Source organism: Perca fluviatilis, chromosome 12, assembly GCF_010015445.1.
Source record: "Perca fluviatilis chromosome 12, GENO_Pfluv_1.0, whole genome shotgun sequence".
In the NCBI taxonomy this organism is placed as follows: Eukaryota; Metazoa; Chordata; class Actinopteri; order Perciformes; family Percidae; genus Perca; species Perca fluviatilis.
Genome location: NC_053123.1, coordinates 25,962,490 through 25,990,252, shown reverse-complemented (window position 1 = coordinate 25,990,252; position 27,763 = coordinate 25,962,490). Strand labels below are relative to the sequence as shown.

At 39.0% G+C, this 27,763-nt stretch overlaps 1 protein-coding gene across 4 annotated transcripts; it reads right to left on the bottom strand.

Annotated features, from left to right (window-relative positions):
• Positions 1–617: 617 nt before the first annotated feature.
• Positions 618–27,251, bottom strand: LOC120569280 (interleukin-1 receptor type 1-like). 4 transcript variants are annotated; one of them, XM_039817098.1, is made up of 12 exons: positions 27,103–27,251; positions 11,288–11,365; positions 10,595–10,847; positions 9,526–9,718; positions 7,986–8,154; positions 7,578–7,640; positions 6,258–6,393; positions 5,637–5,782; positions 5,026–5,169; positions 4,263–4,430; positions 3,022–3,293; positions 618–1,410 (listed from the first exon to the last, which is right to left on the bottom strand). In XM_039817098.1, the coding sequence occupies exons 2-12, from the start codon at positions 11,361–11,363 to the stop codon at positions 1,114–1,116; spliced, it is 1,917 nt and encodes a 638-aa protein (XP_039673032.1). In that variant the 5' UTR covers positions 11,364–11,365; positions 27,103–27,251; the 3' UTR covers positions 618–1,113. The 4 variants fall into 4 exon arrangements, with proteins under 4 accessions (XP_039673032.1, XP_039673031.1, XP_039673033.1 ...); XM_039817097.1 differs by lacking the exon at positions 27,103–27,251 and adding an exon at positions 24,036–24,178; XM_039817099.1 differs by lacking the exon at positions 27,103–27,251 and adding an exon at positions 17,642–18,055.
• Positions 27,252–27,763: the final 512 nt, after the last annotated feature.

The window sequence follows — 27,763 nt, the reverse complement described above, 5'->3', positions numbered from 1 at the left end:
ACTTCGGCAAAATACCCCGCAAATCAAATCCATAATATAACTTTAACCTTCACACCACTAAGCCTGTTTGGAAATGAACACCTCTGCTGAAGTGTTAAATTCGTTAGCGATAACAATGACGAGACAGGACCGCAGTAATCAAACGCTGACTGTGGCGATATCAACATACAATATTGTTGACGAATAAGACAATACTAAAAAGTCGTTATTTACGTTTTTTTTTTTTTTTTTTTTTTTTTTTTTTTTTTCTCTCTCTCTCTTTGTTTTTTTTTTTTTTTTTTTTTTTTTTTTTTTTTTTTTTTTTTTTTTTTTTTTTTTTTTTTTTTTTTTTTTTTTTTTTTTTTTTTTTTTTTTTTTTTTTTTTCTCTCTCTCTCTCTCCACACTCACAGTCCGGCTTAATGTGACATGTCTCTGTAGGCTACTCGTTCAGTTTCTGGTGGTTGATTAACGCAGAAATGTGCTGATTAGCTCTCATAATGGGCCTGGTGGGTACCACACTGCCATGAGTCCACGTGGCAAATGTCTGAATACTCCACATTTTCATTGTGATATTTTGTGATTAAATTCTGAATCTGCAACGTTCTCTGTCAGGTAAATATAGTAATACAATGTCTTTCTCTGATGTAGAAGTACACTGTAAGTCAGTAGTAGGCTATACAGTGGAGTTGCATATTAAGTGTTTTGGGGTCCTCCTTTAAGTCATTTTGGGGTACAATTTGGTTCTGGAGAGTTCTACAGGCCAAGCAAATCGCCCGTTCCAACGGGCACTGTACTAGATTTAGTTAATTCTCAAGTGGTCAAAAAGTAAAAGTTAAACCTGTTATATTTTGACCAAAACATTGCTTCAACAACTTAATGGACATAATTGAGCATGATAATGTCCAATATAAGAGTACACAGGAAACAAGTTGCAGTTTACTTGGGCTGTTGTGAATGTATTGGCCTGGACCGCTGTTAGATTCCCGGCCTGAATTATTATCCCAGTCGTGTATTATCGGAGCGTGTACTTCACAGCTGCTGGTCAGTGTTTCTGAATTGTCTGTGTGTGAAGGGTTTCTCTGCCAAACACACGTGTGCACTGGAAACCAGCTGCTCTCTGGTTCATATTCCCATCATAAGTTCAGCAGGGCAGTTTTCTCGGGGTACACTGCCCTCTTGCCCCTCACCGGCATACTATACCTCATCTCCTTCCAAAATCTAGAGGAAGGGGAGAGGGAAGGGGACAGCTGCGTGTCCTGTCCACCTTTCTCCTCGTCCTCTCTCCTCCTCACACATGTCCTCCACCTTTGCCTCGTTCTCAGGTTCTTCCACCAACACACGGCGCCCTGCTTCTTCCTCAGGTGACGTACTGACTCTGGGAAGAGAGCCAGCTGAGCCGGGCTGATCTCTTCCAACTCAACAAGAATTACCTGGAAAGCAGAGCTTAAATTAGAATCAGGGTGCTGTTTTGAGCATGTGGTCATGAATTAAAAACATCTGAAATGGAACTAAAGACATTTGAACTACACTACTGGTCACAAGTTTGGATCACTTAGAAATGTCCATTACAGACAAAATACCAGCTGAGATCAGTTGCATTGCTTTTTTAATCAGGGCAGCAGTTTTCAGATTACATAATTGCTGTTGTAGAAATAAGTTGCTGATTTTAATGCAGTATCTACATTGCCCATTATCAGCAACCATTCATCCAATGTTCCAAAGGCACATTCTGTTTACTAATCTGATATCATTTGAAAAGGCTAACTGAGAAAACTCTGGAGAACCCTTTTGCAATTATGTAAGCACATAATGTAATCTGAAAACTGATGCCCTGGTTAAAAAAACAATGCAACTGATCTCAGCTGGTATTTTGTCTGTAATGGACATTTCTAAGTGATCCAAACTTGTGACCAGTAGTGTAGTTCAAATGTCTTTAGTTCCATTTAAGATGTTTTTAATTCTGGTATTCTGTCTATAATGGAGTAGACTGTAAATTTCTAAGTGACCCCAAACTTTTGGGTAGTGTACATTAATCAAATCATCACAGAATTTACACTGAATGGTTTTCTTTCTTTAATTTAGAGCACTTACGCTTAGATACAAGTTGTGTACTCTGAGCGTTCTAAGGGAAATTAACTCTGGTGCTCCACTATGATGTTCACACAGGTGAAACCATAAACCCGCATTTATATTTTTTGGCAACAAATCTGCCCAGGAAATTTTCTATCATATCAATTAATTAAGCTTATAAATTTAACATTTTTAAACTAGGAACTTATTTGGATAAAGTAGCTGGTGGAAAAATAAGGTGTGCCAGATTCAGTAGGCTACAGCTGTTATTTTAATTTGTCAGGCACATTCGATTTTGGTAAATAGAAGTCAGATTGTACTGGTGATATGGCGGAAACCCATTAAACAGTTTACTAACTTTGTCTGCTATATTGTACAGTGGTTTTATATAGGGCTGGGTATTGTTTAAAATGTTTCGATACCGGTACTGTGACTTTGATACTGGTTCCTGAATGATACACCAATTTTCAATTTCATCAAAAAGTAATTACAACATTACGCATTACTGCACAAATCTTTTTATTTATTTTTCAGCTCCTATTACATGAGCCCAGTCTCTGTGAGTAACATAGAGTTTTTCCTGCGTGTCTCCACGGTGTGTAACGTTACACAGCCAATTGGCAGTATTATAAGATCTTGGTAGAAGCATGCTGCATGCTTATTGGCTCACTGATGCTGATGAGATTGGTACTTAATGACAAGGCATTTTTCAATACTTGATACTAAGGAGGCAGTTTGGTCAGTGCCTTAAAAGTATTGAATTCGGTACCCATCCCTAGTTTTTTTAAGAGCTTGTTTGCTGAGAACAGCAGCCTGTTGCTGCTGGAAATGGATCAATGAGATCGGTGAGATGAAACCATGAAGTAAATATTGACTAGTGCAGCTTTAATGGTACAATTTATCAAATCAAGTGTGACTGGACTTTATGCAGCCTGTGCATCAAATACGCAAAAACAAGTCTGTTTTCTCACCTTGAGAGATCCCTCCAGAAGTGCTCTGTGCATTGCTGCCATACACTCCAACTGCTGTCTTGAGTCGGGATAGACTTCTTCACTACCATCAGAACTCATGCTGCCACTGCGGTCCCCTGTCTTCCTTTCAATGTTATCACTGCTCTTAGAGATGTTGTTATTATTGCTACTAGTGCTGCTTGTGTGTCTTTTGCTGATGAAAGTAGAGGCGGTGTAGAGCAGAAGAAGGCGGCGACTGGCTTGTATGTTCTCTTCCACTGAGTCCACTATGGCTGCAGGGAGGAAACAGGATGAAGAGACACAGTGGAGTTGCATCAGAAAAACATGAGCTTACAAAGTAATGAGACCTAACGTAACTACGCAAAAAGGGTACATTAATGCACAAGTGCATAAACTTGAAAGCCCCTTTTACACATGCACTGCAAACCTGAAATGATTTAGCTATCACTAGGAGGAGCTGCATGTGAGAACGCAAATGTCTGGATCAGCTGAACCCGACATTAAACAGACTTTACCTTGCCAGCTCCCTAGTACAAATGGCGTGTTGATGACGTTTCTATCATCGGGCCTAACCAGAAGAAACGCAGAAGCCAATGAAAATGTCTAACTGGAGAGACAACGAGATTTGAGATCTTCTGTCAGTAATGGCCCACACCAAAATTGTCCAATAAATTGAAGAACGGCAGCAGACTGAGTTGTTTATGACCAAATTACAAAGCGGCTATGTCACTTTGGTGTAATTTGGGTCATGTCCTGCCTCCTGCACGGTCTACCCAGGCGCAAACCCTTGCCTAAACCAAACTGATTGTTTCCAGTAAGTGAGAACACGTCTGACACGGACAATCTACTGTTGTGTGCTACATGTGAGATTAAATTATATTAGACTTTCGTTGTTCGTTCCAACAGCCCTAGCCTGTGCTATTTCTGTATGTCGAAATATGGCACTGACATTCATTCAAAACCAACATTGCCTTCAATCACCACTGCTATGACAAAAAACATGCATGATGATGATGTATATATGATAATTGCTGTTGTAAGTAAATAAATAAATACCAGTAGTGATGACCTAAGAAAAGGTCCCCTACATCAACTTTTCTATATAACTTTGAAACTTGTAAGGCTTTTTCAAATAACATTTTCGTCAGTGCAGCGCAAAACCAATAGACACTTATCGCCCCCGTATCTGAGGCAAGTAATACTAGAATGCTGTCTACTGCCATGTACAGTAGGTGACTTACCCTTCCCAGGCATGCAGTCACGGCCTCCTATGAAGAGTTTGTAGCCGCAGGCATTTTCCAACACTTGGGGTAGTGTGCAAAGAGCAAACTCTTCCACTTCCTTGCTAAATCCAATAGCACAGGGCTGTGCGTACGCCACATAGGCATCATACAGCTTCCCATCCAAATCTGACAACGGAAAAAAAGAGGAGCTCATTAGGGGTATTTTAGTGGTGGTTCGGTCTGCACGCATTGCTCTACTCTTACTAGCAAGGTGCAAGAACAGATGCAAGTCAGATTCAGCAGTGGAGATTTGCCCCTGTAATGCTAAATACACACTACTTTCATTTATTCATTCACTTATTTATTGCCCTTATTACATTAAAGATTAATCCTCAGATGTTGAGGACTTGATACCAATGGTATGAGCTCTTCAAGCTAAATGGTAACATAAAGTCATGTTAAAAGGTTACTCTTTTGCATACTGTAAGCTAGCAGCAGATGACATTTCCTTAGAAATACTGCAGGCAGCCCTGTGGTTAGTTTGTTTCCTTTGTTTGCTCTTACTGTTGACACATGCTGTCAGGTATGGGGTAGAGCTTAAGATTCTGTGAGTTGTGATACACAGATATGTGTGGGTTGCAATGTCAAAGCATCACTGTGGGTTTTTCCATCTTGGAACGTAGTGCAAGAGTATTTTTTTTTTTTTGTGAACTGGCATTATCATTATCATGCATATAATAAAGAACACATAACTAATGACACACCTGCTGTGAAATATTACCTGTATTTGTGTAGAGGACAGGAAACGCTTTCCTGAACCACAGCACAATGTCAACCTTAAAAAGGTAATAGATGGTGACACTGACGATAAAGAGAACCGTCATACCACCGAGCACAGATCCAATGGGTATTGTGATGTTGGGATCTGAAGAGATAAACATCACACATGGCAGACATACAAGTTTAAGTAGGTATATGTGGGTTTAGTCTAGGCACCTCATTCATTCTTATTCCAAGTATCAAAAAAAGTTATTCAGGCTTTGGTGTTTTTTGCATCAGCGCCCTTCTCTGGCTGAGCCATTTGACTCCCCAAACACATTAATGACATGGAAATAAAAGACCTGCAACTTTGTTTGTGGCCACTTTGTCTTCACCAAGAGTTTGCCTCTACTATACTTTAAGTGTCTTTATTGAGGTGGGGAAGAAAAGTGTAAAACCTACACCCTCTACTGGTCATCTTTCTACCACAAAGCTAACTATTGCTAGAGCTAAAAAGATTAGTAGATTAACTAACTAGCCAGATTGGCATCTATTTTTATTTTTTTTTTACTTTATTTTTGTAGCACATTTAAAACCACCGCAAAAGACCAATGGCTTACTCTGTGTTTTTACCTGCGGGTAGCAGAGTAAAATATCCCTTGGAAGGGCCCCTGTCACTGGCTGCTTGACAAGTGTAGTTGATGTGGAAATCCTCCTCCCTTAGCTCAGAAATTATCAGCAGAACCTCCAACCATGCACCTTTAGGATCATCCTCCAGTCTGTTGAGGACGGATACATAATAAAATGTTACAGTACTGTGCTTTTTATATTTTACAAATATTCTCTTTCGTGCCTGTTGTACTAGATTCATTCTTTATTCAAATAACTACTGTATGTTAGCTGAAAAAGGTTGCTTATAATAAGTAACTCGACTATGATTTTTGTCAAGTTTATAAAAAAAAAAGCATGCATGTTCTCCTGCCATATTCTCCACATGATTTTGTATGTATTGAAGACCTTAAATCATTAAAATATCAAGCAGAGATCCTGCTTACTTTATTTAAAACTACCTTTGGTGATGAACATCTTTGTACAAACAAAACATACAGTGATTTCTGCAATGTTATACAGTAGCTTATAATTAGAAATATGAAATGTCTGATATTTTGAACACAGGCACCTCATAAACTTTCATAGATCTTCTCACTTGTTGTAACACAAAAGCAGTAGATACAAAAATAAAAGGGTGCTGACCTTAGATTTGACGTGGAGACACGGTCAGAGGGTTTGGTATCGATAATGTAATAGTCTCTGACCGACCAAGCGATCGCAACTGAGGGCCTCCCGACACCTGGCACAAATACCCGGCACCGCTTGCTGAAATTGGACCCTAAACACATAGACAAACAATAACACAAATTTTATTCAACAGAACTATTTCTTTCTATCTATCTATCTATCTATCTATCTATCTATCTATCTATCTATCTATCTATCTATCTATCTATCTATCTATCTATCTATCTATCTATCTATCTACCTATCTACCTATCTACCTACCTAATCGTGTTTCTCAAACAGACTAGTCTGGCTCAATGGATGTACATTGCTGGGATGAAGCCTGACATCTGGCGCGTCTCTCACGGATTTGCGAGGGCACTGCTGACGCATGGTGGGTTTAGCACCACCCTGGACTGTGTGAATGTTTTAAAGAAAACAAACGAGCCTGACCGTTCCCAAAACTTATTTTGGCAGCTTGTAACCGGGATCTAGCCTTCATGACCAAAGGTGAGGCTAGGAAGGAAAATTGACCGGTAGATCAAGAGCTTTGCTTTCCAGCTCAGCTCTCTTTTCGCCACAACGGTGCAGTAAAGCGAATGCAATAGTGCCCCCACTCCATTCTTCCCTCACTCACAATAAAGACCTGAGATAATTTAACTCCTTCGCTTGTTAAGTAAGTAAGTGAGTGAGTGAGTGCACCTTTCACAGACCGGCTCACAAAGTGCTTTACAATTTGCATAGACAATAAAAACATAATAGGCAAGCAATTCCCTATACAAAGTAATAGGGGTGGGGGAAAAAATCGATCCAGCATAGTATCGCGATATTTTTCGTGGCAATACTGTATCGATACACAGATGCCAAGTATCGATCTTTTATAACATATGTGTTGGTCAGTTTGTCTGCTTGACAATCCCATTTTGTAGCAATATAATTGAAGTGACATGAACAAACAGAGAAATATCTTTTTAGATAAGATGTTGACAAAATTGTCCTTTTGGGGACATCATTTGAAATTGGAAAAAGTTGGAAAAAATGTAATACCTTGCAATATATCGCAGAATATTGCAATATGTTTAAAATCGCAATAATATCGTATCGTGACCTAAGTATCGGGATGATATCGTATCGTGAGGTCTCTGGTGATTCACACCCCTACAAAGTAATCTATCCGAAATGTGCACTAGTTAGTTAGTTGATATGACTATAATTAAATATATGTTGTGCAGCCCTAGTTTGAACAATAGACGTTAAACTGCAAAATACTGTAATAAATTGAAGACAAGGACTCACCCATCTGTGCCTTGATTATTTCATTGGCCGGTTCGCGCACTTGTGGAGGCATAGAGTAACTATCTGAAAAGACGGACAAAATGAAATACAGTAACAGAGGTTGAGGATGTATAATCACGAAAATATACTGTATATGGAATGATACCAAAGACTTCCTAGCCCCACACACACACACACACACACACACACACTCTGTCGTTTTGTAGTCAGTTTAAGGTCATGGGAATGAGTTCCACCTATTGTCAGCCTGCAGTAAACCTTTGCTGTGATTTTTGTGCTTTTCACTAGTGTTGTATTGGAGATTTAGAAAAGTCCATTCCACTGTAGCAATATAATATTAATCATGTTGTAGACAAACAGCATAAAAGTCCCTCTCTCGCACAGTCAAGTACTGATGTTTGTTCTAACCTGAGACCGTTGTTTCAATGGTCTCTGACACTGATCCCGTAATGCCACCGAGAGTAAAGCTCAGAGAACAGGTATACGAGTCTTTTTCAGCTTCCACCCTTTCAATTTTCAGAATGGCCTTATCCATGTAGGTGAACTTGTCTGCCCCATCCACGATGAGGTCACAACCCTAGATGAGGAAAGGAAACATAAAAGTCAAGCTTTTTATGACTATACGTAAAAACTACTTTTTAATGAGGGTATACAGCCATGTGGTTAACAGAGTAGCGTGGTAATAAGAGTTGGGGGAGTCTGGAGATAGTTTTATTTATTTTTTCTATTATAATTGTGTTTTTAAAATGTTTTAAGTGCTACAACAGTCATGTTATTTCATCCAAAAGATAAACAATAAATAGCCTAGATCAAAATGTGTTTCTATGAGCTGCAGCCTTGTGATCGCTTAGCGGCTCATTGGTTCTGGACCTATGTATCTGACCGGACTGCAGAGTGTGGTGCATGTGAAGTGGCAGGTGCAGCAAAGGTGTAGTGGTGAGTGGGGCCCAGCAAACTTCCGTGGCCTGTCTCACTGCACACTGTTCCAGTTAAAGAAAGGACGACGCAAGTCAAGCTTCAATTGTAAATAAGAAACCTTGTATATGGATTTACGGCAAAATGCGATTCTGTGGCACCAAATCCATTGTGTGTTGTTTGTGGTGAAATCAAAATGAAGCAATGAAGCCGTCAAAACTTGGCACAGAGTTTTGTTTTTTTTTTTGCAAGAAAAAAAACGTGAGTTGGACGCTCAGCGGCAAGTTTTGATATCTTCTATCTGTTCTTGTGGCTGCCAAGCAATCCCTGGGGTCTCACTGATATGGATATCAGACTGTAAGTTGTTTTTCATTTATATTTGTGAAGCGGTCCTTTTTTCATTTCGTTTTATCATATCCTGGAATTTGTGTACATTGTTTTGGATGCATATATGTTGTTTTATCGAAGCCCAGGAAGGAACAGCTTGTCTTGTGCACCGCTAAAACTACAGTAATATCAACTAGAAAATTGCACAAGAAATTTTGTCGTCTGTAATCGCCAGAAGAACTAGGTAGCATGACAAGGAATAGCCACCACACTGAACAGACAATGACCAGGCCGACACCTACAGAAAATTAAACTTTAAAGGATGTTTCCAAAAAAGAGCTAGTTGAAATAGTGCCAGTAGATACAGTAGTAGTAGTAACATTCCCTCAATCCTTTTTTATTAAGGTAACTTGAATATATTTTAGATCACTTTGTCACAGTAGAATACACATTTTTAATTTGCACCAATGTTGTATCATATATCTACTAGATAGAGTGAAGCATTTTACTTCATTTAAGCCCCTTCAAAAATGTCTTATCATTGAGTATTTTGGTGTGCAATCCCCATTTAAGACAATTGGACAGTTGACTCAAGATTGTTCTGCCTGTATAGATCTGGTCCAACAAAACTGCACTACAACATCTGGAGTAAGGTTAATAAATATTTTGTGTCAGTAGCAGTGCTCATCAATCACCCATAACTCACTCTGTACCACTTGATGGAGGAAGTGATGTTGTAGCTGTCCAGTTTAGAGATGTAGTCCTTCAGAGGACAGCTCACTTTGTCAGTGACTCCCAATGTAAGCGTTTGAAAGGCTTTCTTTGGTCTTCTACACTGTCCAGCAATGGGCAGATCAACTACCAGCTTGATCCCCTGCCTGTAGCACTGAGAGGGAGTTCTGTTAAAAATTAAGAAGAAAATTAGCTTCTTTTTCTTCAGAGATTTTTTTTGTTCATGTTTAGCAATGAGTAGCTGAATAACATGTTGAATAAAACACCACAAAATGAAGTGGTGATAAGCACATACGTGATAAGCTGTATGTTATTATTTTTTTGTTTGCATCTGCTGTAATTATTTTAACACTAGCTTCAGATTTACCTAAAGAAAATGTGATACTACATTAGGGCTGGGCGATATGGAGAAAATCAGATATCACGATATTCTTGACCAAATACCTCAATATCAATATTTTTCCCCCGATATTCTAGGGTTGACAATTGGTGCGCTCGCAAAATATCTTCACACTTAGATTTTAGATAAATAATCATCAGTAATGTGGATATAATGTCTAAGTGTGGAAAAGGCAAATAATAGAACAGCTACAACAGTTTGGTAAGTTCAGAAACGTACATCACTTCACTGTAATGCAGCCTTTAAAACCAGGAAAAGACAACACTTATGTCCTATCACCATATTACGATATCAAAAATCTAAGACTATCTAGTCTCATATCACGATATCGATATAATATCGATATATCGCCCAGCCCTATACTACATCGGTCAGTTGTACTGTATATTCTTAACATTAACATGCACTTATCCACAGCACTGAAAACTTATGCCAATGAGTTGCTAACGTCTGAAATGTTCAAAACCTAACATTGTTGCAATCTCCTGCTCCAGACATGCACTCTTTTAAAGATTAGGTGCTACTTTTTCGGTAGTACACAGTAATTTCTACAGTGTTGACAGACACACAAACACATAAGATCACATTTTCTACTGGTTCTCTCATTTACCTTCTATTGATATTTAAATGGATGCTACTGTACCTTAGTATAGAAACATATTCTGCAATATCGTCCACCGTTACGTTAAGAAACCACAGAGTCTCCCTGTGCACCAGGATTCGACCGGTCTGGTTGCTCATTTCTCGACCGGTCTTTAAGTTGTACCAGGTGATGTTGTAAGGGACAGTTGTGAAGTTGAAGGTGTCTGAAGACACCAGAGTGCTATTCAGCATAGCCATATCCCCGGGAACAGAGTAAACACTCTCAAACGTTCTGTTGTAGTAGGTACAATTCTCTGCAACACACACATCAGTGGAGAATGGATTCATTATTTATTCAGCAAGTCAACGCTGCACAGATCACTTCACCCTCCCAAAACCTGAAACAATTAAAACTTAATTTGTAATGTGCAATTATGGTTATAAATCATTTCTAAAGCCGTATTGCTGCTTCATGAAGATTTAAAGTTTATAGGTTGTTCAGGTTCTAATCCCAGCTAAGTGTCTGTCCTGGATTAGAGCCAGCAACCTTTACATCTCGCATAAATCAGAAACACTGGGAACTGAGAAAACATGTCACTGCAGTTACACCAGTTGCCATTGGAGGGCGATACAATGCTTCTCTACAGACTGGAGGCAGATGTTAGACCTGGCAAAAACATGTATGCACAGTATGTAGGTAGTCTCAGAGCTCTAGTAGTGTTTATGTTAAAGAATACAATGTGACTCAGCTCACCCAGTTTAAATCCTGTACAGATCCCATTTAGCCAGAGGAAAAACAGAAGGCTCCCCACTGTTGAACGCTGGCCCATAGCTAAAAAAAACACACATACAAACAACAGTTGGACATGAATGTATACAACTAGCTGGGATAAAAGTGCTACTGAAGAAAAAGCTACAACAGACTGCAATCATGACAAACGGACAACAAAAACTCACTGGAACACTAATGTACAGTGACACTGACCGGTCACAAGAAGCTTCAAAATACAGCAATAATCAGCAAAAACAGTTTTCGTTCTCCTTTATGCCAAACTTAATAGTTTTTCAAAAGTTATGTCTGTCTCTTCGTCTCTCTGCTTCTCCCCTCCCCTCTTTCCCACCCTCCCTCTACCTCTTTCTCCTGCAGACATGGATGACAAATTTGGTATTTGAGGAGTAATTTCTTCAGAAACCTTTTCCAAAACGTGGAATGCGTAACGCCTTGGAACTGGAACGAGGCCCAGCATTCCGAAACACTGCTTTAACCATGTTAACGTTCCTACTCAGCCTTGCCTGTAAATCTGTACAGTATTCCCTCAAGGGAAATTTGTGTCCTGTTTGTCTCAAACTTGTACAACTACTACCGTCACTGTGCTGGTTGGAGTCAGAATGTTGGGTGTTTTTATATTTTGAGTTTCTTTTGGTCTCCAGTCCGGTTACATTACCTTTCTTTTTTCTTTTTCTTTTATTGGGTGGCTCCATTGTAATTAACAGCACCAGTCACATGGACACTGTTTTAACACACATTTTCTGATGTAAACGCATGTCATTTTTTATGTAGTTGGATAAACAAGGTGTAAGTCAAAGCAAATTTCGGTTTGAGGAACTTGTTGATTTTGGTAACTTGAGGTGTAAAAACTGAAAGGCAACCCCACTGCTGAGGTTAGATTTAATTCATCATCTATGCCAACCTGTGCACAGCACCGTCACTATAAGAGCTAGGAATCTTTTGAAGTTTTTGGTACGTTACTATTTTTCCGTACATAACAGTTTTTGATATTTGTTAAGCCGTCAGTTCCAAAAAGCTACAAGTATTATATACCTACCCCTCCTTCTGGTACCAAATAGCAATATAAAGGGAGCTAAAGGTTACGTTCCAGAAAGGATGCTAGTCAAATCAAAAAAGTAAATGACCATATTAAGAAAAGTGCCACAGGAACTTTTAACTCCTTCAACAGAAAAAGCTAAAATTTCATGTTGAGCTCTCCATAGAAAACTGTTATTGTGATTGCCTATTAACAACTAGTCACTATTGGTTGTTTTTGTAAATGACCAGTACCAGCCAAGCACCTTAACCAGCTCTGTATGTCATCTGGATGGACTGTAATTAAAGTATGTGACTAAAGCTGAAAACAGTCACTGACGTATGTGGGTGTGGACTGACTCAGTTAAACAGAACTCCAGAGTTTTTCACTTGATAGGTGACCCAAATAGGCCTGAGGATAGTTAGACTTAATTTAGAGGTAGTCAATGTTGAACAGACCCAACCAGAACACCTGCAGGATGGTAATGCATGATGATTTGTAATGTTTTAAAGGGGTGATAGAATGATTATATAGGGTATTTTACACTGTTCCTTAAGGTCTCCTAATGGGGTATGTAACATTGGTTGGGCTGAAAATTGCCCGAATGATATTTTATTAGGCCCTTAACTACCCTGTGAATATGGCTCTATTTGGAACAAGAGCTTTTCTTCCAAATATGGTATGCTCATGAATATTCAGAATGAGCTACGCGCTGATTGGTTTGAGCAAACTACATAGAAACACATGGGAGACTCTCATATTTCAGACACTGCAAAGTTATACATTGTTTATCGGGCTATTTCGTTATTAAATTCACTTCTGATACTTTTTAAGCGAGAAATCAACTATATAAAGCTCAAATATGGGCCGTTTACGAAAATTGATGGCTAATTGCAAATTTGGTAAGACTGTGTGTCGGAGTTCAGCCGGCCGGTGCTGCCTCTTCGCCCGGCCTGCCTTCCTTCAGAGACCCCGGCCTGCTATGAGGTACTTGGGCTCGGTCACGGCTGCAGCCCACAGCAGGGACTACCAACACCGCTGCCCTGACAGAGCTCCAGGGCCTTCAACTCCCCTCTTCCTGCTAGCTAAATGGCCCGTTTGTGAGAGTGAGCGCCGTCCAGCGAGCTTGTTACACCAGCAATCTGTTACCACGTTACACACATGTCACGCCACTTATACAACATCTAACTAAAGGTCTTATAAAGCTAACAACGGTTTCCGATTTCAAGTTAATGAATATTTGTGAAGACAAAGTGTTTTGTTAGCTGTGACTGTCCCTTCAATCCTAGCTATGTGTAGCTACAAACCACGGATAGTTAGCTTCCTTTTCGCCTTAATTCGAATACATTTACAGTTTGAATTTCGTCACGCCACTTACACAACATCTAACTATATGTCTTACAAACCTAACAACGGTGTCCGATTTCAATGTAATGAATATTTGTGAAAACTAGGTGTTTCGTTAGCTGCGACTGTCCCTTCAATCCTAGCTATGTGTAGCTACAAACCACGGATAGTTAGCTTCCTTTTCGCCTTAATTCGATTATATTTACAGTTTGAATTTCGTCACGCCACTTACACAACATCTAACTATATGTCTTATAAAGCTAACAACGGTGTCCGATTTCAAGTTAATGAATATTTGTGAAGACTAGGTGTTTCGTTAGCTGTGACTGTCCCTTCAAACCTAGCTACAAATCACGGATAGTTGGCTTCCTTTTCGCCTTAATTTGAGTATATTTACAGTTTGAATTTCACTCAACCACGTATACAACATCTCCTAAAGGTTTTATAAAGCTAACAACTGTGTCCGATTTCAAGATAATGAATATTTGTGAATTCCAGAGGAATTCTAAGAGGAGGCTAGCTAGCTCTCATTGATAGAGCTACATCCAGCCGCAGGCTCTATCAATGAGACTCGCGGACAAGCGGCGTTTATTTCCCCAATAGTTTGTTTAAATAACTCAACACATTATAATTACACACATTAAAAGATTAACTGGAACCTGTGGTAACAGATTGCTGGCGTAACAAGCTCGCTGACCGTGCTCTCACTCACACACACGGCATTTAGCTAGCAGGAAGAGGGCAGGCAAGCCCTGGAGCTCTGTCAGAGCACCAGCGTTTAGTAGTCCATTATCCAAAAACCGGTGACTTTGCGCGGGTATGGAGTGCTGTGGGCTGCCAGTCGTGACGGAGCTCCAAGTACCTCAGAGCAGGCCGGGGTGTGTGAAGGAAGGCAGGTCGGGCGGCGAGGCAGCAACACAGGCAGCACCGGCAGCTGAATTCCGGCACACAGTTGGACAAAATTTGCAATTAGCCATCCATTTTCGTAAAGTGGCCCATATTTGAGCCTTACATAGTTGATTTCTCGCATAAAAAAGTTTCAGAAGTGAATTTTGTAATGGAATAGCAGAGATATGCGCGACCTAGATTCAGAAGACTACCTGATCTCAGGTCAGTTGCGTAGCCTATGTAAATGTTGGGGCGTGACCGTTCTCTTAATACACCCATGGGCTGACAAAGGTTCCGGTTTTTGGGAGGTTGACGTCAACTTCCAGCTTTGTTGGGATTTGCCCGTTTTCAGCGGCAGTTTCAAAATATGAAATTTTCATAGTAAAGGGGTGTCAGTGGGACTTTGAGCTTCTATGTATGTCCTATTTACCCACCGAACTGTCGTTATTCAACTATGACAGGGTAAAATCGGTTTTGCATTCTATCACCCCTTTAATATAAAAAAAAACAACATAAACTGACCTGTGGAGAAATGGGATTGCGAAATGTTATAGGTTTGATTTTTGCTAGTCTCGCTTTTCCAGATCATCCTGTATATGCTACGGAGGAGAGTCTGGCTAGTCCACACAGTGTTCTGGGATGGCAGAAAAACATGCTCTGGTTTATTGGCATTTCTTTAAACCAATCACAATCACACGGAGACGCTGCCAAATAGCGGGAAGGAACGATAGTTACGCATTGTAACTCCCGATTCTATGAGTATAGGCATAGCCCTCTATGAACTGTTGCTATTGGGTTTATCCCTCGCGCATGCGCAGTCGTGAAGATTTCTTTTGCGCCCTTGTGCCCTGCACGGGCCTCTCTTACGTCCGCAGTTACTGTATATTACAGCTACAAGACCAGAGATCTGCTCCCAACATGAGCATTTTTCTTGCCAATGTTAGTGAAGCAGGTGGCCTGGGTCTTAGGGCTATGCCTATACTCATAGAATATGGAGTTACAATACGTAACTATCGTTCTATTTCGTATAGGTTGTACGTTGTGAGGCCCTGCCTCATGGATTCTGAAGGTGCTCCATAATTAAGATTAAAATCATCATTAATTAATTAAAAGCACATTCCTCACGGGCACTCTGGTGCAGGAGGATGGAGACATGGCATACCACATCTAATAGCGCATCACATGCAGTTAGATGCGGATAAGACAAGTTAATCATGGAGACACATCGTGCAATGAAAGCGGATGAAAAACGGCACGGAAATGCCCCAGGACGCCAGTTGATGTCGCGATGACGATACAAAAATTATATATTGTGCAGCCCTAACACTGATAAATATAAACCACAATATCTGTATTTGCTTTCTTAAAAAAAATAAACTGTGGTCATGGCTCTACATCATCTAGGTGAATCAAACTGCACAATCATAACATACGGTTAACCTACATGGCTAAGGGCAAGTGTGCAACAACAGCAGCTGTTGTATTGTGTTCAAGCTGGGTGTTAAACCACATTGAGATAAACTAGTCTTAATCAGATAGAAACTGATCTAATCTAACCACATCTTTCACCACAATACCACAATACCACAATACTAAAATCAAACATCGGCATTTCCCAACAAGTAACTCTTAACTGATCTTTCGAGTATATTCGGCAGCAGTGCTAGTGCTTTGCTGGCAGTATTGTTAATTCTAAAAATTGAATGTCTTAGCACAGGTGTGTAGCTACTGTAGGGTGTCTGTATTTTTTAAATACTGAGCATCACCAGGGACGGGTATCTAAACATTGCTTTGCCATATCAAAGATCTATTGTTACAAACTCATCTTGTGTAGTCACACATCTTTCAAACCCATAGAGCCTTTTTCAAATTGAAAGATACAAGATGCGTAAAGCTGAAGTTGGGGAAATCTAGAATCTTTCAGTTTCACAGAATACTGCAGACATTACATCCTAGCCTTTTGCTCAGTAGGTAGGCATCATATAGCTTTAATGAAGTGTTGTAACTAATAATAATAATAATAATAATAATGTATGTATTTTTCTGATTTAATAATTCAGGAGATATTTAATGGGAAAAATTAGGTGTAAGAGGTCTAACCCTGTTTGAGAAGTTTTTTCATGCTAAAAAAGTGTTTTTGTAGGAAACTGGATGCTAAGAAAAAATTGTAAAACAGTAAACTGTGAAGATACTAAATTCTCATAGAATCAATTTGCAGCTATCGGTTGAAGATAACGATACGGGCCCTCTTTTGGCAACAAGTAGAGCAGTTTGTGTGCGGTCAGCAGAGTGCTAAGACAAACAGAAGACTTTACAAGAAAACGGCAGCAAAAAAATGTGTGATACTGCTGTGGGGAGAAAACTATACCAGAGAAACATTTTCCCTACCACAGTATCTTTACTTTTCCATTTAACTACAGGAAGACGTGCTGCTGAAGAGACACAGAGGTTCACTGGCGGTTTAGCAGGCTGCAGTGAATATGAAGTGCTGCACTGCTGTGGTTAGACTTTGATTACCAACTTTTCCACTTTCAGATACTGTCAGTCAAAGGACAGATTCAACTGACATTGCCCTAAAAATAGTAATCTTAGGCCCCTTTCACACCTTTAGTTCAGTTCATTTTGTCCAGGCTAAAACAATGTTGCATTTAGTTCTGGTCCAGTACTGTATCACACAAGCTTCTTTACAAACAAGTAAATATGAAGTTATATAGACTGACGGGTTACTTATTGGTTTGACTGTCATATTACATCTTCAGGACCCAGATCTACTATAAAAATATTCTGTGGTCACTATCTATTATAGATTATATTTTTGATTAATGAATATGTCTCAGTCTATAAAAAGGTCAAGGTGATGTCTTTAAATGGTCTAAAACCCAGCAATTTCACAATCTAACCCTAACGCTACAATAGCTGGAACCAGCAAATGTTCAAGATTCATTGTTTATTAAAAATAGTTGCCACTTATTTTCTTGAGTAATCAAATAATTGACTAGTGGTCTTACCAATGGAATATAACAAACAAAAACAAAGAAAGCATTTTAACTGGTTGAGAAATGTTTTACCTTGCTTGGTGTATAGGCCCAGGAATACCAAAGTGGATAATCCAAGACAGCGTTCTTAAGTTAAAATAGTTAGGTTAAAATATGTATTCAAAAAGTTGCGTGTTTCTTGTCAAAGCACATTACCAAATAGCACTTGCGTATGGATGTGGTTAGGGCATACAGAGTCTAAGAGCACATAGTTTTACTCTGGGACAAGCCTAGGCGAAGGGGAACGTGGGAAGAGCTCAGCCGGTTCAGCGGGCCGTGGTAACAGAGACATGGGAGTAACACATGGGAGGGCAGGCTGAGGTGAACGGAACTGACTGAGTCACATGCAGAAGATAAACGTTTGGCATGTGCTTTCCTTCGCTACTGGAAGCCTAAAGGTGTTGGTGGTTGGTTGTGTAATGCGTTGAGCAGTGAGTCAGACAGTGTTGTGTTTTATACCCCTTTTGTTTTCCAATGGTCGGGTGACGGAGAACACATTTTTGTTTTTACTTTAATCTCATTTTATTCAGTATCACACTTTCGCACTTTGTAAAATGACTGGATACCACTTGTGGCTACAAGCAGCTAGTCATCTTTAATATTTCTCTTACTTTTGAGTATATATATATAAATACCATATATTACTGGTAAACTACTCAGCACTTAACTGCAGACAACAGCTAATGGAAATATGGCTTCCTGGCAGGAAACAGTTAAAAAGAGAAGAGGCTGGCCCTGCCAAGATTGTAGTGTTGTTGATAGTGTCTTTTTATATCCATGTCTGCTTTTTAAACCTTGAGGCTACCAACACTGACATTGCTGCTTCAACATGAAGATTCAGGTTGCAGTTGTGTACATACAGTTATTGTAAGAAAACAAGGCCATCACGTAAAAGAAGAACTTGCATTAGAGATGCACCGATAGACCGGCCATTGACCGGAATTGGCCGGTTTTCACGTGCTTGGCCATGACCGGCGACCGGCAGGTCAGTCTGACATATGCTGATTTCATGCCGGTAAATGCTACAATTAACTGACAACATAAGTTATACGAGTTTCAGTTCTCAAGGACGCACACACACACGCGACAGCACCGTCTCTTTTTCCTTTCTCTCAACTTTTCCACAGTGTGTCGCGCGTACCCACTCGCGGTGTGAAACGCGTGTCCGCGCTATTCTCGCACATGTAGGGAACCTTGTGAATTAACCTGCAACATGTCAGCTGTTTGGAAATTCCTCAGCGGCTAAAATCAGTATCGGCTGGCCTAACTCAAAGAAAATCGGAATCGGCCTAGTAAGTTGTAATCGGTGCATCTCTAACTTGCATCCTTTATCAGCTTTTAATCTACACTGACTGGATCCTCTAAAGGACCTGGCCCATGAAGGTGTCCCCCCATTATTATTAAAAAAGTTGCTCTAAAACTGTGCAGTGTTCAACAAGCTAAGGGCTGCTTTGGTAGGGGTGTGTTGTTTTAGGTACTGAACACACAAATATGATTCGGGTGGGCCGGTTTGAGTATTAGATTTGTAAGTCTGAAGGCTTATCCTATTTGATTGGCCAATGCAGTGTGTGTCGCTGCATGATGTCACATTGCCCTGTTGATTGGTTTATTAGTTGATTGCGCCAGAGGTGTATAGTCCAGGTGCCAGAAAGTAGAAATCCTGTCCAGCAGCTGTCCCAACCATCACTAAACCAGCTCCTCTACCAGGTAGATGAGCTCGTTAGTGAAAACACCTGTTCTAGATGTAGAGGCAGACCCAAAAACATGGCAGGATTTTTACTTTCTGGCACCTGGACTATACACCTCTGGATTGCGCCCTTGTCTTGATTCTGGAAGTACAAGCACAGGGCTCCAGACTGCGACCAAATGGTCCCAAAATTTGAGAGTGCGATTGAATTTTACATCCAGTCGCACATGTGCGACCAGTAAATTTGCCCCCTCTTTTTACACGTTAAATGTCGAAATGTCGGTACCTGAGCGCGTAAGCGCAAGCTTATCTGTCTTCTCTGAAAGTTGACAGAGAGCAGAGCTCTGACACAAAAGCACACACTCGCACACACACGCAGCAGAGGGGCAGTTTTGTTGAAGTCACGGCAATGCCAATAAAGTGGTTGCAAGTATGGTTACAGTTTTTAAAAACTTCACGCAGACAGTGTTTGCTGCGATATGATATTAATGGCGAGGCGAAAGCGGTCGCAGTGCTGTTGACATTACACTTCCTCGGAGACAAGCAGCAGGCACAGTGGTTTCTATGCCCTGGTGACTGACTGACAGGCTGAGGTATGAAGGCAAGGCAACTTTATTTCTACAGCACCTTTCAGCAACAAGGCAATTCAAAGTGCTTTAAATGAAACATTAAAGAGCAATTCAAAACGGTCATGATGAAAATAAAACAGGCTAAAATATAATAATATACAAATACAAGAATAAAAGTTACAGTGAGTAAGAAATTAATAATTATTCAATTTAATAGGTTGTAGGATTTTTATTTTTGTTTAATTTCTTTAGAGTGTAACATTCTAATAAAATAACAATGTTCTAAGTACATAGGATAAATAGGTTTGGAATTATTTTTACAACTGAAATAATTGTTTTGTAATTACAGTGGGAAAGTACCGAAAAAAGTACCGTTGGGTACTGGAACCGAATTTCAGGTATCGGTACCGATATTGGTTCAGATGCGAAAGGTACCCAACCCTAAAGGTAGTAGCCTAAACAATGCATGTTTAATTTTAAGTTGAATTCATTGTAATTGTAGACTAGAGCTGGTATATTTTTTAAATATTTTGTTTACTGTCATGACAGCAATGGTGCCTTCTATGTTGAATCTTCAAAAGTGACACTGAATTTGAAACACCACATTGTAATTTCTGCATCTATTATCAAAGTATTTATTAGTAATACAGTGGAAATTAGTAGAGATGTGAATATTCAGTTAGCATGTTGATTTACGGTGTGTGCCCCTAAATTTTCTGGTTGCGCCCCTAAAATTTTCAGTTGGGGGCCACTGTGCTCCTATAGTGAAAAAATTTAGTCTGGAGCCCTGCAAGCACCATAAATATTTCCCATCGACAATGTTGCGTGATTTACAGTGAAATTAAACTTTTTAAGGTTGAACCATCAGTATAAAAAATTAGCATTTGTGTTAAAAATATAATTTATTAAAGTCTGGATTTAAAGTATTTATTGAGATTGGACCAGTTTTGTGAGCATGTTTAATCCATTTAATCTAGAAATGTAGTCTTCAGAGGATCCAGCCTCTGGAATGGGATACAGGTATTATGAGCCACAGTGTCAGATTTGGAGAAAACTCTGCTGGAATCTTGTAAAGCACAAAACAAGAAGAAGAAGAAGGTGCTGTTCTTTCAGACCAATCAATGCTGTAACTTCTGTTTTCTGTTGGCAGCAGATGGTGGAAAGAGTGAGAGGCTGTTAATATCATTACTAATGTGTTAATCCTCTGCAGGGCAGGGGGGACATGGACAGGAGGCGGCAAGGCTGCTGGGAAATGTGGCACATTTTAAATCATGTTATTAAAGCAATAACTGCTCTCCAAATTTGATATACTTAGGATTAAGATGACACGGTGGTGATGTAAACCAAGACCTAAGTCAGTGTTGTGGAGAATGCTTCCATGGCAGAAACCAGATAAGCACTTTTGGGAAATGGGCCTTACTCACAGAACACATTTGTGCAATGTTTGCACTTACAGCAAACTGACAGAAAGGAACAAGTGTCCATTTGTTTCTGTTTGCATTTGGTTAAGTGTGTTGGCTGACAAATCTGCTCAGTTTTGCGAACTTTGTCCATCTGTTGGTGGGACAGTGGTTGTAACAGAGACTGAATGATCACAGGTTCAAGGTCCTAACTACATAAACCTCTACAGAACCGAGGAACGCTTGATAAACAACATGAAGTAGGGTTTTTATCCTCAACCTCATGTAATGTTGGCAATAAAGTATAGGCTACATGTAAAGAATATGTGAATGCTGCTTTTACTGTCACTGTAGATGGGTAATGTAATATAACAGAGTTTGCTTTATATTTGCACTGTTTTCATACTCTGATTAATGTGATAACGTATACTTGCAAATCCTCACACCTTAAGGTTAAACTGGAAAAAAACAAAGAAAAAAAACATGAAGTGGGGAGCAACCGTAGCAGTGATTTGGTCTGTGGTTGAATGCAGCCCACTGAGCTGTTAGTCCTGGTATGAGTCACCATAAACAGAAGCAAAATGCACTTTAACCTGCTGTTCTTCTAAACAGTTCACACTGAACAAGTAACAAATGTGCAAGAGTGGAACAACATTACAACAACAGTCTGAAACCCTAAAAGATATTTTAATAACACTGGTATTCTTGCAACTAACAGTTATTTTCATTGTTTAATCTGCTGTTATTTTCTTGAATAATTGATTTACTGTTTTGTCTATTAAATGTCAGAAAATAGTGGAAATGTGCATTGCAATTTCTCAAATTTTCTCTTGATATTATTTTTTAACCAAAAGTCCAAAAAGATATTCTGTTAAGTATCTCATGATAAAGAAAATCTGCAGATTTCTGAGGCTGAAATCAGAGAATGTTTGGTGTTTTAGTTTAAAAAATGACAAAATGTATTGATTACAAAAATTGCAGATTAATTTGATTAGTCGATTTGACTAATTGATTAATCCACCAATAGTTTCAGCTCTGAATGACATAAAGCATAATGCAAAAGTAAGGTCAGGTCAAGTTTCTATTACTTCCTTTCGACAACTAATTAAACGGTCTAAATTGAACTTTGGATAGTGTATGAAGAGTTTAGTGATCCAGCTCTGTTCATCCATCATCATTTGGTCCTATCTAGGGATCAGTTTGCTCTGTCTAGATTTGATTTTGTGTTAGCTTTCTTGTGGCCCCATCTGGATTCAAACTCAACTGAATTTGGTTTTGGGACTGATTTAAAGTAGTGTCAAAGTTAGGGCCGGTCTCTCAAAAGTACATTAAAGATCCTTCAAATGCTTTTAGAAAACAGGGCCCATGTCAGCTACGGGACTGTAATATTCTCATGTTCCTAGAATGATGAAGTGCTAAGCAAAGCAAAAAAAAAATTGAGGATGTGATCCCAAATGATGATGGAGAATTGAAACCCAGAACCTCTATGAATGTCCTCAATGTAAGCTGTAATACAAGCAACAACTTGCAACCGACACACCCTGTATGCCAGCGTACCAGTTGCACAATGGGTCAGAGCCATATATTGATCTACATGTTATTTTGCATTACAGTTAATGTGCCTTGACTCTGTTAAACATCAGGTCATGATTCTTCTCTCTCTTTGTTGATCGAAAACATGCTGGCCTCTGGAGGAACACTTTATGTCTGATTCTCATGTTCAGTTTATTTTTAACCATGTCTGAGAAATTAAAACTTGAAATTAAAGTTGCAGTATCATTGGGCAGCGGAAAGTTTGACATACAGCAGTAAATACTACTCTGCTGGAATTATTGGGGACAAAACAACGTGGGAATATTCCAATATCAATGACAGATTTCAGCCCCTAAGTGAGGAAGTGATAAAACCCTACCAAGGGAAGCTTGAATTAGGATTGATGGAGAGTTGAAGCCATTTAGCCTGTGCGTTATCATACCACATGACTCATTTATCACTAAAAAGGGAAGACAATAGGAGTCACCGTTCCCACAGCAGAGCCTGAGAATATGACCAGCATAACCAAATTTGATGTTTCACACTGAGGACAATGCGGTTGTTAGTGTGAGAGAAAGTACATTTTTCCCAGTAACGAACATGTTTGTTCTTTTTGGTTTTGTGGTGAGATGCTCTACAAGACTGCTGCAAGCTTTATTCACCTCTGCTTTTTCCACTGTTCTTCTGTTTAAATTTTTTTTTATAAACCACAATAAACTAAAAAAGATATGGTAACGGTGGTGCAGCAGCATGCATTTACAACATGCTGTAGTGGGTTGCATTTCCAACTCAAAAGGCTGTATAAATTAGCAGCAATGATAATCAGCCAAGTTTTCTGACCTGTCAAACCAATTAAACCCACATTGAACAACCATCCAAAATGCAACTAAATTAATCAATTGTAACATTGAATATTGAAGTTTTGTAATTTGGTTTTCAAAAATGATTTCAATGCCATGCCACTGATTTGAGGTACATTTCCAATGGTTTAATAGGAGAAAAAGAGCATCTATCAGTAGCTTAAAATTAGGTTCTCTTTACTGGATAGCAGGTGCCTCTAACACAGTGTAAAAGGAAGCATGACTCCTTTGTGGTTGGAATTACAACACACTTCTCTAATCTGAACTGATCTGAGACATGTTTTTTTGCCTTCAGTGGCATAGTTATTATGACAAAAGTAAGAAATTGAAAAGAAAACAAATTTCTAAAACAAAAGTAAGCTAGATATATTTACTCACCTCGGAGAAAGTGACACAGAGGCATCGAACAAACGAAGGAAGGATGAGAGAGTTTACATGGAACAGCAGTACTAACAGAGGAAACCTCAACTGTGACCCTCGCGTGCAGAGTGGAATCTCGACCATGCAGCTCAGCCAATGAGTCAATAGCTCTGTCCCACCTCCATTTGACAAAAGCACAAACAACACAAAGAGAAGGAAGGGTGTTTGGGTCGCACCTCTGAACTGTCTGTTCACCTTCTTTTGTATTTCAACACACTGTTAAACCATCAGCAAAATTTTCCCCTAACCAAAATAACTTTTACCCTCACCCTAACCTTAATGCCAATATTGTACACGCTACCGATAACCAAAATAATTAACCACCAAGTTTTGACCAGAAAGTTTAGTCACAAAACAACACAGTTCTCAGTGCAGTTTCATTTACTTAATGACGTGTTTCTAGAAATGTAGTAATGTTAAGAAAAATAAGGCTTTTCATAGAATATAACTGAAAAGTTGTGCTTTTCATTTTCTATCTCAACCACTGCAAGAATACATTTCTCTGATATTTAAAAGGGCAACACCACCTAAATTAAGAATTCCAATATGTTCTTATCATGGCCTAAGAAAGTTCATTCAATATTCGTGATCATGAGCTAATCTTTTTTTAAGATTATTTTTTGGGGCATTTTTCAGCCTTTATTTCGATAGGACAGCAGAAGACATGAAAGGGGAGAGAGAGGGGGAAATGACATGCAGCAAAGGGCCACAGGTCAGAGTTGAACCTAGGACTGCTGCGTCAAGGAGTAAACCTCTATATATGGGTGCCCACTCTACCAACTGAGCTATCCGGGCGCCCATCATGAGCTAATCTCTCTCAAAGTCAGAAACCAGAGAAGTAAGTATCACTAACAAGTCTGGAGCTGCTCCATAGACAATGAATAGGAAACTGATTTTGTGGACCCACAGAATTTTTTTTATTTTTTTTTTATCTGACCCAAATGAGCTTTATTCTATTGTCGTGTTCTCTCATCTGAAACAGAACATTTTCCCATATACTCATTCCTCTGGGTGCTCTGTCTCATCTATAACATCTTTCTCAATTCATAATCCATGGAGCTGATTAGGGACAAATTTAAGTTTTAGCACTTTAATTTTGACTTTGGGAGAGAATTCTTCAAATTTACTATTATGTTTGGACTGTCTTTGACCATAGGAATAACATGTATGAATTTTAAACAACAATTTTAACAACATCCACAGAGTTATATGAAAATGGGGCTTTGAGTTTAAAATTTAAAGAATGAATCTTCTAAAAAGAAATGTGTGTGTGTGTGTGTGTGTGTGTGTGTATGTATATGTGTGTGTATATATGTGTGTATATATATGTATATATGTATATATGTATGTATGTATATATATGTATGTATGTATGTGTATATATATATATATATATGTATGTATATATATATATGTATATATGTATATATATGTGTATATATATGTATATATGTGTGTGTATATATATATATATATATATATATATATATATATATATATAAAATTAGCAAATTACCTACACTTACAATTTGTGTTACCAACTATTTGATAACAATATTTACAATCTCATAATTTCAAAAACTAAAGAAACAAAAAGACTAAAAGTGAGCATTACATCTATCTAAGTGTTGGTTCCCATCATTTTAATGTTAAGCCTACCCAGGGCAATTACCCACCGTAAAAGCAAAGCGTGTGGTCTTGCAGAGGCATAAAGCCACTCCTGGGCTTCCCCGCTGGATAGAGGAATCCCCAGAAGACATGGGCATTTATTCAACTACAGAATGAGTTAGTCACCATCAACCACAATCCCTGAGTTAATGTCACTTTGTCAAACAGGATGCTTTTGCGGAGAACGTGAACTACATTCATAGCCACAATGTGGCAGTTAGAACGCACTTCCAGACATTACTAAGTGTTTCGACCACTTTTTTCTTTTTTCCCTACAGCTCATCAGAACTCAGTCATTGGGTTTCATTATTAGGATACTGATGCAATCTTAGTTGTTTGATATCTTTCCTTTCCCTTTATCTTTTGACTCTGTGGATAGCTGATGTACTGTATGTACAATTCATTACTTATACTATCATTAAAAGTCAGATATTTAAACTATTTTTATAATGTAAAGGGATTATTTTAATTGCTGAATTATCTGCCGATTTCTTTTTTAATTAATTATAAAATGACAAATGATTACTTGATTGTCAACAGATTATTTTCTGTCGATCGATTTATTGCTTAATCAACTGATTATTTCAGCTCAAGTAAGAAAATACTGTTGCTCATTTTAACACTGCAAATTTACATGAACTTTTGGAGTCAAAAGTTTAAATAAGCATTAATCAAATAGCTGATCAAAAGAAAATGAAATGGAGGTTTTGACCACTAGTTATGCTATGGAGCAGTGTTATGATGATCACATTCTGGTCATGTTTGCATTTTGTGCTCTACTAGCATGTGCACAAGGACGTATATGTGCACATGTGGGTGACTCAATATGACAATGCACGCGTAAACTTGAGGTTGATGCCCAATAAAGAGGCCTACTAGCGGCTGGGAAACGGCAAACGGGAACTTCTTGGGTATGCAGGAGCTGCAATGTTCATTCATGGACAAACTGTAACCTACAGTGTACATTTACTGCCACTAGACAACTCTGCTCCCATCGCCAAGGCTTTGAACTTGGCCGGAACCAGTACAGACATTCGCTTCAGTGTCCCGTGAACACTGTCGGCACATATGCATGACGCTGACTTGAGGTTGTTTGATGGTGGATAATTGTGGGGAAAAACAATGTGGTCAAAAAATCCACTTTGAATCGGTTAGGTTACTGAAAAGTTACGTTATTCCAACTTTTCATTCCACCCCTGAAAGAACACCCACACTCTTCAAGCAGGGGACCCTAACAAATTGAGTTTGGGTTAAAGGAAAAAATGTGTTACAGCCAGTAACGGTTATGTCGGATTTTGATCACAGTATTAAAATGATTCCCCCTCTTAGTTAATAGTGTTCAAGAAAGAGAACTCACCAGGCTGGTGTTATTCTAGTCCTTCTGTAAAGGCAACAGCCTCCTCAGGTCACATGAAAATCCTGTAAAAACATCTTTTAAAAAAAAAAGCTCAGTCGTGTCTTCTTCAGCTTTGACTTCCTCTTTTGGCAAGACTTCAGCACATGTTGCAATATCCTTTTCAGAGATCTTTTGAAAGCCAGCGTGTGTCCTAATCTCTTGAGCAATAAATGGGAGGAGAGCTGCCCGGATCCTGATGTTCAAATGATTCATACCAGATCTCTTACACTGCTAAGAGCATTTGCCTCGTTTAGAGGACACAAATGAATTCATATGACATACAATTTGTTATGTGTCCACACTGTTCTGTCAGATTAATCCTTTCCAGCACTAATTATCCCAGTTTTAAAAGTTTAGCTATCACTGGTACTTACGGTTTACTCTGTTGTGTTGTCATTGGAGGCTCCGTTTAAAACACTGTCATGCTGAGACCTCTTGTGGCTGCACAGGGAATCAACTTGAGATGAATACCTGCATATGAACTGATCAAACTATGCTTAACCAAAAACAAACGCCTATAACTTAGACTTGAATGAATGAATAACAATGTAAGTTATCACTGCTTTAACAATGAAACTATTTCTGTAAATCATTCCTGCTTTATGTTTAAATGTATGTAGAA